This window comes from Electrona antarctica (assembly GCF_951216825.1).
Source record: "Electrona antarctica genome assembly, chromosome: 6".
Lineage (NCBI taxonomy): Eukaryota > Metazoa > Chordata > Actinopteri > Myctophiformes > Myctophidae > Electrona > Electrona antarctica.
In genome coordinates this window covers 36,200,182-36,216,953 of record NC_136811.1, presented here as the reverse complement: position 1 = coordinate 36,216,953, position 16,772 = coordinate 36,200,182, and the positions used below count along the sequence as shown (strand labels likewise).

The 16,772-nt window shown below is 41.6% G+C and overlaps 1 protein-coding gene across 1 annotated transcript; it reads left to right on the top strand.

Moving 5' to 3' along the window:
• The first annotated feature begins 1,903 nt into the window (after nucleotides 1-1,903).
• On the top strand, nucleotides 1,904-16,059 carry scn1ba (sodium channel, voltage-gated, type I, beta a). Its single transcript, XM_079504110.1, has 7 exons — nucleotides 1,904-1,996; nucleotides 2,917-3,061; nucleotides 9,550-9,716; nucleotides 11,646-11,892; nucleotides 12,483-12,624; nucleotides 14,075-14,146; nucleotides 15,282-16,059. The coding sequence occupies exons 2-6, from the start codon at nucleotides 3,010-3,012 to the stop codon at nucleotides 14,139-14,141; spliced, it is 675 nt and encodes a 224-aa protein (XP_079360236.1). The 5' UTR covers nucleotides 1,904-1,996; nucleotides 2,917-3,009; the 3' UTR covers nucleotides 14,142-14,146; nucleotides 15,282-16,059.
• Nucleotides 16,060-16,772: the final 713 nt, after the last annotated feature.

Sequence of the window (16,772 nt, the reverse complement as noted above, 5' to 3'; positions counted from 1 at the left end):
CAGTTTTTGTATTGACTTGTGCTGTCATTTGAAATATACCCATTCTGCATACGGTGAATAACATTTTCAATCAATCAATCAATCAATCAATCAATCACAATTATTTATGTAGGATGCACCAACCTGGAAAAGGGGATCTCCATATATGGGCATAAAGTGGACACAGACAGACAATGCAGAGTTGCAGACACATACATTCATGTGCTATAGTAGTTCAAGGCCAGTCTATGATGTCAGCCCTCTATGAAGTCAGAACTGTAGAAATGCAATAAACATATTGGGGAAAAAAAACTGTTGTCTAACAGTGCTGATTTGAGCATGATCCGCCCGCCCACAGCATGTCCATATTTGGGCATGATCAGGCACTAGCTGGCCTGGCTGCCCGCCACAACTTAAATATTTATAGGCCAGAGCCCTAGTAGACACTAGACTAGAGCATCAACAATAAACCTGCTTTTCAGACGGCAGTCCCGACTCCCCACTCCTGCTTTAAGGAGTCCAATGACTTTGCATAGTGGGGTCAGCTAGCCTGCATCATGCATCGTGCTCACGTGTCATGGGACTTACTATGTTTTTGTCAAAGTGTGTGTGTGTGTGTGTGTGTGTGTGTGTGTGTGTGTGTGTGTGTGTGTGTGTGTGTGTGTGTGTGTGTGTGTGCGTGTGTGTGTGGGTGTGTGTGCGCGCGTGCATGTGTGTTTGGGGGTTTAAGAACAGTGGATTAAATATCACTTACCAAAAACAAAGCAGCATGCTATGCAAAGGAAAAAAACATGACTCCTAAATTAAGGTGACCTACACTACCCGATAATCGGGTAAAGATTATCCTGTAGACTGTAGTGTGAGATGCTATCAGATTTCGGATATAAAATCGTGTAGTGTATTCATGTATTGCCACCCTAAAGTCAGGTGGTGCCCACATGTCCATTTGATCTGTTGGCCCCTCCCCTCCGCGCGCGCACACAAAAGCGATCACAAGGCGGGGATAATAATAAAAACAGTTACCATAACAACAGCTACATACCTCTCCTCCTTCTCATTGCACTGTCTGCTGCAATGCATCACTATATTCCTCCTCCCACATCCACCTCCCACCACCCCCACAGGCTGATCAGCGCTGTATATCCTTCCAGTGGTCCACTCTACTCCATGTAGCCGCGTCTAGGCTATATAGTTTCACGTCACCTTATCCAAAATGGAATATATCATGGATCTTGAACATGTATTTTTCAAAGCGCGTCTGCATCTTTAACAGCGAAAGAGGGTGTTTCTTTTGTTGTTCGAAAACAAAAATTCAAGCCACGCTTTTGCCCCAGGCTGCAGCAGAGGTTGGTGCCGATGTGACGGAAAGGACCTATCTGACTGGGAAAAGGAATTACCCGACCCCCTTAACCATTTACAGTAATGGGACTTGGGACAAGCGATACCACAAAGAAGAACATAATTGAGATAAAAGGATTTCTTAACAAGATTCTAGCCTACACGTTGGATCAGGAGGTTACATCTTTTGAAAAATCTAATTATTGACAAAAACGGCACACATAATTTGATATAGTCTACCAAAAAGTGCCAAGCTGACAACCAATTGATTTAATTAGGCTATTTAAATAGTGTCCGGATTTTTAGTTTGTCCGAGTTGATTGCTTTCTTATTGGTAATGGTGTTATAGGCACCAATGCATAATTTCATATTTCACATTTTAAAACATTGAAAAAATACTTACTAGAACATTGATATCTACTGTAGTACTAGGCCTATGGCATTTTTTCCCCTTCTGATTAATGACATTTCGGACCAATAGGTCTACTAGTAGGCAAGGCTATAATAATAAAGTCTACCATGCGCGGGGTCTAAAAGCTAACAAATAATCCGATATGGCGTAACCTCCGAGGTAGGCATATAATGTAAATAAATTAAATATCGTTTTCATCTCAAACCAGCTGTATAATCATCTCAACATCTACAAGAGTCCCTAGATCACTGCATGCCATATCAAGAGGTAAGCTACATAGCTTCTGTTATAGAAATTAAACTATAATATTTGTATATTGGTCATTATCTTTCTAGCCTTTCCCCTCTTTTGCCCATGCATGTCATAGTTGATTCTGAAGTAAGGACATGCAACTGCGTTACAGAATGCATTCAAGTTGATATATCACTGAGTTTGAATTGTAGGCTACTTCACTCAAACTGCAGCATCTTTCATTATTCGATTATAATTTATTGTGCACAGATTACATCAGATCCTTTGACATTATACTCAGTCTAAGAATAAAACCCTATGTCTTCCACAAGCTGTAATTTTGAATCATCAATTGATTCACTGCTTGCCTGTAACTCAACATACTTCTAAATGGAAGATTTAATGCAGATTGCTGCACCTTCTCTGGTGGCGGATTATAAATAGTTTAACAAATGCAGGAAGGAATCTGAAGCCCTGGGGTGCTCCAGACCATTGGTAATAGACACTTAGAACAGAGCACACAGATTCCCAAAGCAGAAGCATTTGAATTAGGGGGTCTCTCTGTCTGAGTTGAGTGGGAGTGTCACCACTCACCACCGACCTGCCACATTGCTGGTGTGAAATAGTTGATAAGCTTGCATGCCACACCTGAGCTCTGCTGATGTGGTGTGCTGGACTACTTTTGGCAAGTGAACACTGTTTTCATAAAGTAAGAGCAAGAGAAAGCGGAGGTGATAATCTGACAGCTATAGTGACCTGAGTGTCATCAACAGCAGACTTGAAGAAAGAACAGACCTCCTCCGTGACTTCACATTCCTTCTAAAATGAAAGAAAGTGCTTTTTCTGTGCTTCATCTTGTTGCTCTCACACACATTTTACAAACTAGGTGCACACACCTGAGCACAGACACCTGATGCACAGACCTCGCCTCATGTCTGTCTCTGCATTTTCCTCAGCATGAAAGTGTGACTGTGAATGTGTGAGAGGGTGCCAGAGAGCGTGTGTGTTCCAGCAGCATCGAGTGCGGCCAACCCTTCTCCCCAGTGAGGATGTCTGAAGTCAGGCTGCTGCTGCTACATCTGACCATTATGGTGCTGCAAGGTGAGTGGGGCAGTGGGTTTGTTAGGGGTTGCTTTGTAATTGTGTGTGTGTGTGCGTCACGCGCGTGTGTGCGTCGCACGCGTGCGCGCGTGTGTGTGTACTCCCCTGTATTCCCCGAATGTTCATCTAAAACGGGAATGTTGGCAATGCACATAATCAACATATTTCAAGCAAAAAACACATAGCCATATATCTTGCATTCTTTTGCATTTTAGCCGGTGTGGAGAAGCTTAGCATGAACAACAGCCTTGAGTAATGGGTTCTTGTTTGAAATTCCAAGACAGTAACATGGTATCTATTCCTGCTAGGCATGCAAGCGTACATGGATGTTGAAGACACATTTGTAAGGTTTACATAAATTACTGTATGTTGTCTGTCATCATGAAGTCCACTATGCATTAAGTTCAAAGGTGGTATACATCGTTGATTCTTTTTTTATTTCAAGGATAGGCATATTTTGATATGCATTAGGCCACAGACACCATTACAGGTCTGTAACTGACAGTGTTCATTTATTGTACAACTATGTCACATGGTGAACACAACTTCATCAAAAGTAAAATGTTATAATGAGCCACACAGTCATGTGACTAAGTTAAATTGACCTACCCGTATTTTTCATCTAAAATCATATTTAGACTCAAGATAAGCCCAAGACGGTTATGAAGCTCACAATGCTACCATTTGTAAACACAATGACACCTACAGTACATTTACAAGTGTGTGTGTGTGTGTGTGTGTGTGTGTGTGTGTGTGTGTGTGTGTGTGTGTGTGTGTGTGTGTGTGTGTGTGTGTGTGTGTGTGTGTGTGTGTGTGTGTGTGTGTGTGTGTGTGTGTGTGTGGACTTCAAATCCATATTTTGCTCCATCCATCTCCATCCTGCTCAGATATTAGATCTACTAAATCAGAGCAGCAATCCCATGCACTTTAAAATCCATAGTGTCAATTTGACTGAGAGTGTAAACATTGATCTGTAAGGGTCAATTTGTACACTCAGAGTTAAATTGACATTTGAGATTTTACAGTGTGGGCACACTGTAAGTGCTCCTGCCTTTGCTCCTCATATGACATGCCATAAACCATCCCAATCATGGACTGAGTCATCAGTCCAGTGCAGAGCCTCATAAAACCGAGTGTGGTCAATAGAGAGCCATGGTGAAGGCAGCCGACATCGACACTTCCACATCATAGAAGCATTAAGGCAGCAAATGGTGGAAAACACAAATTGCTGAGAAAAGTATGCACATCCACTTCACTGTCCATTTGAATGGTAAATGGAAAGTATGCACATCCACTTCACTGTCCATTTGAATGGTAAATGGTGCAACACTAGAATACTCTGCCTATTATGACTTGCATGTCAACAATACATATTCAGTAAAAATAACACATCTACAAGCTCCCATTCACAATGTAACAGTGTTGTGAGCTTGGATAGCAGCTATTTTCTCCAAAGATATTTGGTGTAGAGGGGAAAAAAGGGGGGTCAAGGATATAACCCTGGGGGACCCCGGTCAATGAAGTACAGTATATAAGCCCTAGGGTATAAGTGGTTAATTACTGTATGTATCATTACCCTATAGAGTGCTTGTACACGCCTCTCTTGTAAGCCTCTCTCTGTCATCAGGTTGTATAATGGATGGATCTATATTGGTGGGTGGTTACTAGCAGCAGGTGTTCCAAACAAAGGCATTCTAGTCTGATGTCCTCCATCTTTTGAGTGGGCTCCGATCTCAAAAGGAATGTGAATGCACAGATGATCTTTCAATCATGCCCCAATTGTGGTTATTGTAAGAGACTCTGCCAGTGGCCTTGTGGTTAGTGTGTCTGCCCTCAGACTGAGAGGTCAGGGTTTGACCCCTCGCCGGGTCATAACAAAGACTCTGAAAAATGGGACCCAGTGCCTCCCTGCTTGGAACTCAGCATAAAGGGTTGGATTGGGGTAAGTCCCTGCGACATACACTGCGATATACACTTGTACATCAATCTGCCTCACGCTACAGAAACAGGCTCCTGCCCTATGGGCCTCATGGCTCGGCAAGGCTTACAAACAAAGCAAGACTCTGCAGAGGTAGGGTCTAATGCCATTTAACTTAGACATTTAACTCTATCAATTTGATTGTCATATCTAACAAATTGCCACAAAAGGGATGTATTGTACGTCACTAATGCACTTTAGAGTCGTGATCTAATTGCATGCCATTGCTGCATGTCCCTTATTCACTAATTCTTTCTGCTATTCTCTCCACACGCGCACACGCGCGCACACACACACACGCACACACACACACACACACACACACACACACACACACACACACACACACACACACACACACACACACACACACACACACACACACACACACACACACACACACACACACACACACACACTAAAATGGAGGACACCAATTGTGCTTTTCTGGGTATTTCAATATTTCAATCATCTTAGCAGACCTTGTATTGAACGGTGCTTTCCTCGAACTGTGCATATTCTACAAACTGTTAATAAGATGTTCAATCAATCAACACACGCACGCACACACAAACATTTTCCTTGTTCCTCCAGCTGTGGCACAGAGGATAGAATGTCCATTGTTCCTTGTAGCTAATGGAGGGTGGGAATTAAATTATGTAAATAGGGCTTTTAAGACCTCCAGCCCAGTGTACAAATTACGTCAATCTGCACTGTGGTCAAAGGAACAACCAAAATACACCTCTGTGAATTGTTCAGGAAGAGACAGAATCCGAAAGAAAGAAAGATTGGAAGTAGGAAAGAAACAATTAAGGAAAGAAATAAAGAACGGAATACAGTGTCACTCTATAGAATAAATATATATTGTCAAGCAAAAAGTGTGAATGTAATGTAATGTTATGCACATAGTAAAGAGCTTTGGATAAAAGGCACTATAGAAATGCGAACCATTTTCGATGTCATTCTTTAATCATTCAACATGAAAAATGTGATTTGATTACTGATGCATCAAAACACAAATTACTATTCACTCTATTCTACAGTATAGTTGCATAAGAAGGACAGGAGAGTGCTTCTTAAAGTCCAGATTAAATGGATAGGCAGGTGGAACATAATGTTGAAGTGGGCAAAGAAAGGAATCCAAATAAAGGAAGATAATGCCACTTCATTTGGGAAAATAGATACCTACATACACTGTCTATTCAAGAAGACCCAGACTGTTGAGATGTAAAATAAAAGTGTAAAAGATGAAAGATGACAATTCCCATTTGGAGCTCAGAGTCAACAAATCCCCAAGCGCGTTGTTGCTACTGCTGTCACTATAGGTGTGACAGCTGTTCTGGATGTGACATCTTTGTGGAGTAAAATGGAACAGACCTACTGTACTCACTCCAATGGAAAGTTCCTTGCTGTCAGGGGAAATGTCATGGATGCTTGGCATTTCCCCCGATTGTGTGTGTGTGTGTGTGTGTGTGTGTGTGTGTGTGTGTGTGTGTGTGTGTGTGTGTGTGTGTGTGTGTGTGTGTGTGTGTACTTTTCTGGCCTGTATGTGCGTGCGTGCGTGTACATGCATGTGTCACTGTACACAGGTGGCAATCCCAGCATGGAAACGGATTTTGTCCTCATCTGTCTCAGTTGGTTCAAGCAAACAACCTGATCTGTATGTATGTTCCTAGGCATCTGAGTTAGCTAACCCGGTGGTGATGGGTTATCTTTTTGTGTAGCTTAGTTTATAAATATAAAAATATATATAAAAATATATATGGATATATATATATATATATATATATATATATATTGCTGTGGTAGTCTGAGGGGTAGGCCTATATAGCAGATATGAGGGATTAGTCCACCACCCGGCCCCATCAGTAAAATCTACTAATCTGCAGTTTGTGGAATATTCATTGCATAACCCTGAAAACCAGTCATCCACAGATTAAGCAATGGATTTGAATATGTTGTGAACACTATAGTGAGAATGGTTGCAGATTGGTGGATCTGTGTAGTCTGCAGACTCTGCACTGTGGATGTCTATTCATCTGTCCATAACCACTTTCTTTCTCGTGCCTTCACCTGTCCCGTCTACTCAGCTTGTTAGCAATCAGCAGCATATTTGCTGCCCATGCGGAAATCTTTGCCTTGCCACCTGTCTTGTATTGCTTGACACTTGTGTATACTGTAATGCTACAGTGTTTTGGTATCATGTTTCTCGCCATCCCTCCTCTCTCTCTCTCCAATGTGCCATTCAATTTGGCTTGCAGCAACAATGCACACTCCCGTAGTCTCTTTTGCTATATGGCATTCCTATTTGCCATTTGTTGGATGAGCTGTCCGTCACACATGTGGCTGTGTAATGCGTGTCTCCTCTCCTCTGTCTGTTTTCCAGATCCCACTTCCCTCTCTGTGAGCAGTCAATATACCAGCCATTTCAAACCCTTATATAGGTGTTTATATGCATGGAATATCCAAGTATCCAATTTATCTGTGCCTTTCTATATTTACTCTATTTTCTCTTTCTAACTCCATAACCTCTGTGTTTTGCTCTCTTCATGTATAGTGTACGTTGATGTGATGATGGGAATGTCTTGTAGTTGTAACTAAGCCTAGTTTTTGCAAATAATTCCAAGAGTTTGTTTTTAAGTGCTTGAGTTATGAGATGTAGAGATTTATTTTATTTTACAATTTGGACAGTAGTCCTACGTTGTAAAATCACGTAAATTACTTTCTAAGAATGAATGTACATTCTTGTGAATGTCTGAACCTTCTTGTGTTCTAAAAGTAATACTTTGAATTGTTTGCAAATCCTGTTTGCCTAAGAGCTGTTGTGTTAAATTTCTCCTCTGCTCTACCCTTCCTTTGTTTTCTCTTCTCCTCCAGTGCATCAGAAACCTGCCTCTCCCCATGCTTTAGTAGACATAGTAGTTATAATAGAAAGGCTATGCTAACTAAGTCTATCCGTCTTTCTCTTCTTTCACTCCTAGAACTTCCTTAAGTCAGATTTACTTCATCGCACGGTAGTGTCACTCAACCAAAAATAAGCAAAATTAACTTGGAAATCTGTTGGTTTCAGTAAGCATAGTAGTAGTATATGTTAGAAGTAAATTATCTCTCCTCGTCTGCCCCCCCCCCCCCCCCCTCTTTTCTGGAGTGCAGCAGAGGTTCTGTTTTTATGTTCTATTTTAATATGCTGCAATACTTGCATCCCAGCGAGTTCTGTAAAGGAAAAGATTACTGCAAAATGATGTGCAGTCTTTATCAATCTCAGCCAAACTACGGATGATTTTTCAAAGCCACCGTACCTCTGACCAGTTCTGCCATGTGTTTCCTGCCCCTCCCCTCACCCCACCCCACCCCACCCCAACCTGCCCCCTCCCGTTCTTATGAATCAAATCAAAAGCGTCCACAGAGGACAAAGTTGAAAATAGCACAGGATCATTGGTTGAGATGGATGCTGAGGCCTCAGTGGGAACAGCAGAGTGCAGTGTGAGAGAGAAACTCTTGGAGTTACAGGTGTGTTTCTCTATGGCCGATGAGCAGTTATGTGTCATGATGATGATGATGATGATGCTGATGGCATATATAGACTCCAGCTTCTATATATGAATTTAGCTCAGTTTCTGGAGGAAACACGTACTGCAAGGAAATGTAGAAGAGTATTGCTCACTGCAATCTGTTTATTTCCCCTCAGTTTCTCAAGTGAACAAAACATACATCATCTAAAACACCCCAAAAGCAAAAATGAAAGAGAACGAGGTGAAAGTCAAAACAAACAATATCATGAAATGAGTGGAAATAAAACAAAAGAAACGCTATGCCCTGTTCCATAAAACAAGCATGTTATGGCCCATGGGATTAAGCACGCAAATAATTACAACAATTAGCATTGTTTTGTCCAATTGATTGTTTGCCTGCAAGTAATATGTTATTGGAAAACACAATAGCTTTTCTTATCAGCATTCTTCTCAAGTCACGGTTAAAAAAAAAAAAAAAAAATACATAGTCATATTTGTCAGGTGAAACAAACACTGGCTCCGTTGTGCATCTTTCCTGCTCTCCAGTTTGCTCATAACATTAGGCAGTGTTATCAGGCGCTCCGCTGAGTCTGCGCCGTTGCGGTGTTTATATGTTTATGGTTGAGAGTGTGGTCTGGGTGTTTATGTCTATGGTTGAGAGTGTGGTCTGGGCATTATAGATTTGCAGACTTCCGCCGTGCCCGTGTCATAGCTTAGGCGGCAGCCAATCATGACTAGGTCGCGACTACGCGATTGGCTGGTGGCGTTTAGGCGCTCCCATTGGCTTAGGTGGCGTTTAGGCGGCTCCCATTGGCTGAGGCGGCATGGGGGCGATTCCCATTGATGACTAGGTCGCTATTAAAAACGGGTATGTCAGGTTTCACCTGACAAAAAGAAGTATGATGACCATTGACCACCTAAAACATTATTGTAGAAATAGAGCAAAACCAAAATGGCAGTTTTCTAACTACATCTTGCCCATCCTCGTCATACTTTAGTTCCCCTGTGCCATGGTGCCTGCGTGGAAGTTGACTCGGACACAGAGGCCGTGGCCAAAGGAGGCTTCAAGATGGGCTGTATCTCCTGTAAGAAGAGGGGAGAGGTGCCTGCGACCGCCACTGTTGACTGGTTCTTCAAGGCTGTAGATGAGAAAGAGTACACTCATGTGAGTATAGCTTATTTCTCAAGACAGAGATGTGTTTAGTAGTGTGTAGGGGTTGGATCTGATATGAATCAAGACTTGCTTCTGTTGTCTCTCTTCTTATAATTATAAAACAGAATGCATACAACTCAAAATAAAACTTTAAATAATATATATAGTACTGTATCGAGTTTGTGCTTGAAATGTACTGTAATTCTGCAAACTGTTAATACATTTTTCAATCAATCAAAGTATATACTACCGGTATATATATTTACACACACACATGCAGGGCCAAATTAGCGATTAGACTGGTGGGCCTGGGGCCGAGGGGCCCTTCAGGGAAAATGGACCGCGTGGTACTGGGAGGCCCTGACAAGGGCTCCTGGGGCCCTTCATTGGAATATCTTAAAAAAGATGATAAAAAAGCAAAAAATAAATATCGCTATGAGAGTCTCCAAAAAATATCACCCCAGGGGCCCTCGTGGGGGTTACTCCGTCTCTGCACACACGCGCACACACACGTCAAATGTAAATGAATGCTTGCTGATACATCCAATACGTAGATATTTCCTTGGTAGGTAGTAAACTCAGCTGACTCATGCCCATGTGTATTTCAACCAATTACATGACTCTTGGAAAGAAAACACAACTCATAACAGGAGCCACTTATACACAGCTAAGTGGACAAGAGTTTCATCGTCTCCTCTTCCCTTTGGGCCAAACAACTGCCATGCATTTATCATGAAGAGAGTGCAGCGCCATGCATCTTTCATGGCAGGCTCTTTTCCTCTGTGTCAGCGGGAAAACCTTCTCATTGCCTTGGCTAAGTGCCGTGGAAGTCTTCACCCTGCAAAGCATTATTTCCATTAAGTGGATGAGAGAGAGGTCTCATTGGTGTCAGTGAGATTCCATTAATTTAGCAGGCGTGGTCTGGTCTGGAGCCTTGACCAGTGCTGGGTGAGTCACCAGGAAGGATAAATGACTGGTGGGGTTGGGGGAGGTGGTTGTTGTTGATGGCTGTTTTTCTTGTTCTTTTAATGTGGAAACTGAAACATAAACTGCCATTTCAGAGAGGGGGTGGGGACTGGGGGTACAGATTGTGTTACGTGTGTGTTGACACCTGTCTACAATCGCTGTAAAACATGCTGAAAAACAAACCAACAAACAAACACCCAAGTGAAAGCACGTGAAAACAAACATGGCTACAAAAGCCTACACAAGCCTTTCACACCCAGAGACAAATAGAATAAATAGCTAGAAATGGATGAGCTATGTGCTTTCACTCCGGGAAAAGCAACACCAGCTGTGTGACTGTACTGAAACAAAACCCAAGGACAGGTGGGGATTAGATCCTTGACCCAAGATACCCAAGATATTGACACAGAGAGCACAGAGGTCACCAGGCAGGCAGGCAGTTAGCAATGGCATGATTCAGGCACCCATCAGTAAAGATGATGATGCAGTGTTCACACCAAGGGAACAAATGGTATGTTTTCAGCTACCGTAAATGTAACACAGTTATTCTAGGTGTTTTAAGAGTGTTTAATCCGCAGGATTTAGTTTAGCTTGTTGTCTTGTTTTATTTTGGATTCTCCTTTAGTTGGAAATGTGTTTGCGGTGAGATACTGCAAATGCATGCAGCCGTATCACATCCATGTTTAATTAAATGGCTCTACTGCATAATTAAATCAGAGCTAATCCCACAGTGCCATGTTGGGTACTGATATACTACAAGGTCCAACATGTTTAGTCACTCTAGTTGAGTAGATGGTAGGCCCTATCATCTAATAAACTAAAACGACTAAACATATTAGACTTTGTAGTCTAATATTTACTTACTTACTGTGAAGACCAGGTAGGTTATAATAAGAAACTTGAGATATAGGGCAGTAGGCTTCGAACCAAACTGTGACTAACCATAATGAAATTCTTCTCCATTCTTTCTGGTAGATTTACAGCTATTACAGCTATGAGGACAAGGACGGTGAAATCATGGATGACCGTTTCTACGAGCGTCTGGCCTGGAATGGTAGCAAGCGGACCGACGACCTACAGGACGGCTCCCTCTACATCCTCAACGTCACCTTCAATGACACAGGAACCTACCGCTGCCTGTTCAATCGCATCCTCAATTTCGGGACCTATGAGCACCATACCAATGCCACCAAGGTCATCAAACTCAGAGTGGTGCCAGAACGTAAGCATTTGGGTGCCGGGATATTATTATAAAAATCATCGTTATGTCATGTGTCCGTGTGAGTAAAATACTGCGTTAACAATGTCTTGGAAAGACATTTAACGGTATCTCCCACTTCCCAGAGCCAAATATTGACCACAAAAAAGCTGAAGGTAAACTGTGTGTAGGATTCAGGAATATCCTCATTTCTGCACTCAAGATGGGAATGCTGTATGTATGTATGTATGTATGTATGTATGTATGTATGTATGTATGTATGTATGGAATACAGTATTAACTGGATAATAAAAAAACAAGGGCACAGCATGGACCCAATATTATTATTGCAATATGATTATAAGAGGTTCCTGAAGTCATAAAGTAAATTCAGAACACTGTCCCCTTGTGGCCACGCAAAAAGAGATTCGATATGAAGCAACATGCTGGAGAACTTTAACAAATTATGAGCCATTCTATGAAAAATGTATACCAAGCCAGCCTTCAGCGTTGTTTGTTGTAGAAATGTAATTATTTAATCTTAATTATTTATTTTTGTTACTTACTGTGTATGGCTCATCTTTCTCTCTCTCTCTCTCTCTCTCTCTGTACAGGCACCCGGAGCGTGGCATCCATCTTTTCTGAGGTCATGATGTACGTCACCGTCATTGGGCTGCAATTTTGGCTTTTAGTGGAGATGATTTACTGCTACAAAAAGATATCAGCAGCAGGAGAGGAAGCCTTAAAAGAGAGCGCGTAAGTGGCATATTTAAACACAGCACTGACATGTACTACACATACCGTACATACACAAAACATGCAAATCACTCACATTCTGATACAGACACGCAAGCACACACAGAGGATTATACCCATGCAAACATACTCCATATAGACAAAACATGGACATGTGTAGACGCATAAACGCACGCACACACGCACACATCCGCACACATCCGCACATCCTTGCTAGCCTCTTAGCCAGGCCAGTACATTTCCAGATCACGCCTGGGCCGTCCAAATCATGGGTCACCCTCCTTTCCATCTGCATGCCACACTCTTTGAGTAGTGGAGAGTGGAGTAAAAAAGTATTCTATTTTCCTTTCTCTGCTGAAATTACTTCACAGGCTTATTCATAAGGTGACCATTGAAACGTACAGGAAGACGTCACGCCGCGGTGGTAAGCGACTCACTGCTTGGTGATGTGTTTGGTCCGACGTACTAACAGTCCAACAGGCATTGGTCCGACACCCTACCCCAAACCCTAATACTCATACAATAGTTTGGTACAAAACACTGAAGTCCTTAAACCAGAAACCTAACCTCACAGAGAAGCCATGGGTGAGTTTTAACCGGCAACGCATGTCGAGAGCCACGGGTGAGTCTTAACCAGCCACGCATGTGTTTGTTGCATGTCGGACTGTTAGTACGTCAGACCAACATAGGCGCCCACCCCCAAACACATCTCTCCGTTTTTACTAACCACCGTTTCGGGAACCTCGCGTCACCAGACTTTCCACCTCGGAGGAAAGTCTGTGTTCCTAAATCTCCCATGTGATCCGGTCTAGGCGTTTTTAGACTGGATGATAAAAACTAAAGAAATAAACCTCAGTGTTGCTTTGTTTTGTTTCACATCAACATCAAGGCTTTTATTGACTAGGCCCGAAAATTATGATGCTGGGAATTATTTTGGGTAATTCTGATTCCAGCTTGAGGGTTTCCGGCTTGATGACTAAAAACAAGACTACAACATGACGTAACTTATCATCCGCTCCCGATCGGATCATAAACCCGAAATGGTATGCCTCCCAGGCTACCGTTTCAATGGTCACCTTATCACCTACATCTGGAGTATGAATAGGCCTTAATGCTACTTCTATTCACTGACTCACTGGTTCTCAAAGTGGGGTCCAAGGAGCACCTCCTTGGTTCCTAATTTTATACTTTGTCTATTCGAAAACAGCGATCTACAAGCTCACAAGCTTGTAGATCTATTTTATAATCATTTTGAAAAATTATGGGAAAACTGTCTGGCACAACATATTTTCAGGTGGGGGTCTGCAGCCAAATACATCGTATATATCAATTTAGGGGTCTTTGACATGAGAATGTTTGAGAACCACTGATTTTCTCAGTTTCATACTTTATAGATATTCCTCCACCTGCCTATGTACCTTTCTTCCCTCAACCTTTCTCTCTCTCTCAGGGCGGAGTACTTAGCTATAGCATCGGAGAGTAAAGATAATTGCGCAGGTGTGCAGGTGGCAGAATAGCCCTGGTAGGTGTGGATTTTCAGTATGCAATTTCTTTTCTTTTTAGATTTGTCTCTTGGCTGTACTTTGTGTTGTTTATGTTGTGGATACTGTAATGTTTACTTACTGGACATAACACATTTTACCGTTTGCTTTTGTTCAGTAAACGTAAAAGTATGTTAATGTTTTGTTTAATCAGTTTGTTTGAAAGAGCACTTCACCTATGTACAACCATATTTTCATATAATTGGTCTAATGCTTATAACAAGATATAATTTCCATTTACTCACTTTGGGTCTCATAAGTGGGCTGTGGACAGTTCAGAGACATGCCTATAACATCACCCATGGTAATAGCAAACTATAGTACAAATTACAGCCATATTTTTACAGTAAATAAAAATCACACTTGTGTGAAGTAAGGGGCACTCTTATCATACATCATCACATTCCGTGCTCAGCCAATCAAATCATCACATTCTGTGGTGCACACAGACACACAAAGCTGGGCATACAATCACACTTGTGTGAAGTGAGGGGTTCCCTCTGTGGCTGCCACATGACGCCACTGCTTAAAGCAAACATAAAAAGTCCATAGACTTGGTTGAGGTCCTACTTTTTGGGGGTGCTGTTTTTAAACAAACATTAAAACATAAAAAGTCCATAGACTAGCCAGACGTTGGACTTGGAGGGGATAGTGTCCCTTAAAAATGGGGGGAGTTGGAAATTTCGTTTGAAATGACCAAACCTGATCGTGTCACTGCACGTTTCTGAACTGTCCACAGCCCTCTTCTAAGACACAGGCCGAGTAGACAGAAATTGTACCATCTTAAAATGAGCATCAGTGAGGACCAATTATATGAAAAGTGGTGAAGTGGTTCTTCTTTAATTATCTGTAAAACACTAGCTTGGGACAGACAAACATGCTGTAGGGTGCAGTCACACTTTGAACTTTGATTCTGCCAATGCCTTTCAATGGGAACGGAGCGGTTTGTTGCCATTTGCTGATTTCCCCCCCAAAAGAACGCTCTGTTCCCATTAAAAAGCATTGGCAGAATCCACCGTAATAGGTAGAATTAAAGTTTGGTGTGACCGCACCCGTAGTGTAGTAAAATGTGATTATTGTTTAGACAGTCAGTTTCAGTTTTTAACATTCTTGCAGATCTAAACGGGGCTCTAAAAGTTTGAGGAGCGTCACATCTCCATCATCACTGCCACTCACTTCCGACAACTCTCTTCTCAACGATGGGGAAAGATGAGGACCACGCAGGACACAAACTCCTCTCACAGATTTTCTTCTGCAAAAGAGATGGGAAGGATTTAATTGTATTCCATTCTCGGTCACAGAATGGAACATAATTGGCTGTTGTTCAACAGGAGAGAGAGAGAGAGCTGTATATAGTTGTGTACACATCAACACATACAGTATGTTGATTATAACATGCATTGTATATTCACCACTTGCATGCTTAGAAAGCCTGGATATTGTTTTTAGGTAGTTTCACTTCAGTTTGGTTCATTTGTTGTCAGTGTCATAATTTTTCATCACACACCATATCTTGCAAAGAACATTTCAACCTTCTCGTTAGTCTTAATCAGATGTTTAAAAGAAATGAATCAACATTAGTAGATTACATCCCCGGAAACTGCAAAGATAATGCACATTGAGATTAGCGACTAGCAGGTCCATTTTATCAATGAGCACTGCAGCGGTTAATCACTCAAGTGATTGTCATGATTGTATGCATCAAGGTGTCGTCAGGTCTGGTTTAACGGCATCTGTCTACGAAGCACGACTGTCTACCAAAATGTTACTGTAGCCTTCCTCTCTGGGATCAAACTGACACAAAACAAGAGGTGTTTTGTGTTCACACAGTCACATACATCGTTATTTAATGGAAATACCACAGAAGTTGACATTTAGCTTGTCATTCCTTCAAAGTAGATTTTTTGAAATACCAATCATAATTTTCAGATGTTTTGTTAATAGCTGTTGAAAACCAATTTTCACAACAGAGTTGTACCTGTTTTTCATTCATTCAAGATCTATTTATTCTCAATTAAACATTTTATTTTATTTTTTATTTGCAGTCTGACATTGGTACAGAGAAGTGACTTGCATAGTTATTAATTAACTCAACAATCTCAAACATTGCAATAGAATAATGCTACCAGATTGTATTTTTCTTCATAGCTAAAAAGAAAAAGAAGTAAGAATCCAAAAACATCTTGCATTGCTTTTGCAAACAACCGAAATGTTTTGCTCTGCTAATATGAATAACTTTCACACATCCTGCTTCAGAAGCAAAACATAGGGGCTGCAGTCAACGTGCGACTTCCTGTGACATTTGAAAAGAATACTTACCGCTAACCACAACCCTGTGTGCCATTTGATATGTTCACTCAAGACCAAAAATGAAGCTTTAATTATGAATGTGGGGGCATGGAAATGAAGCAGTATAATGTGGCTTAACCTTCCTACAGATGTCTGTCTTAGAAAATAAGGGCTATAGCTGTAATGGGCACCAGTACCACAAACCTGTCCAGTGTTTTCCCTACAGGAAAGCCTATGGAATTGACATGCTCTAGTTATTAGGCGACTATGCAGAGAAAATTAATAGCGCTGCCTACATCAACACGTCAGCCCCTACTA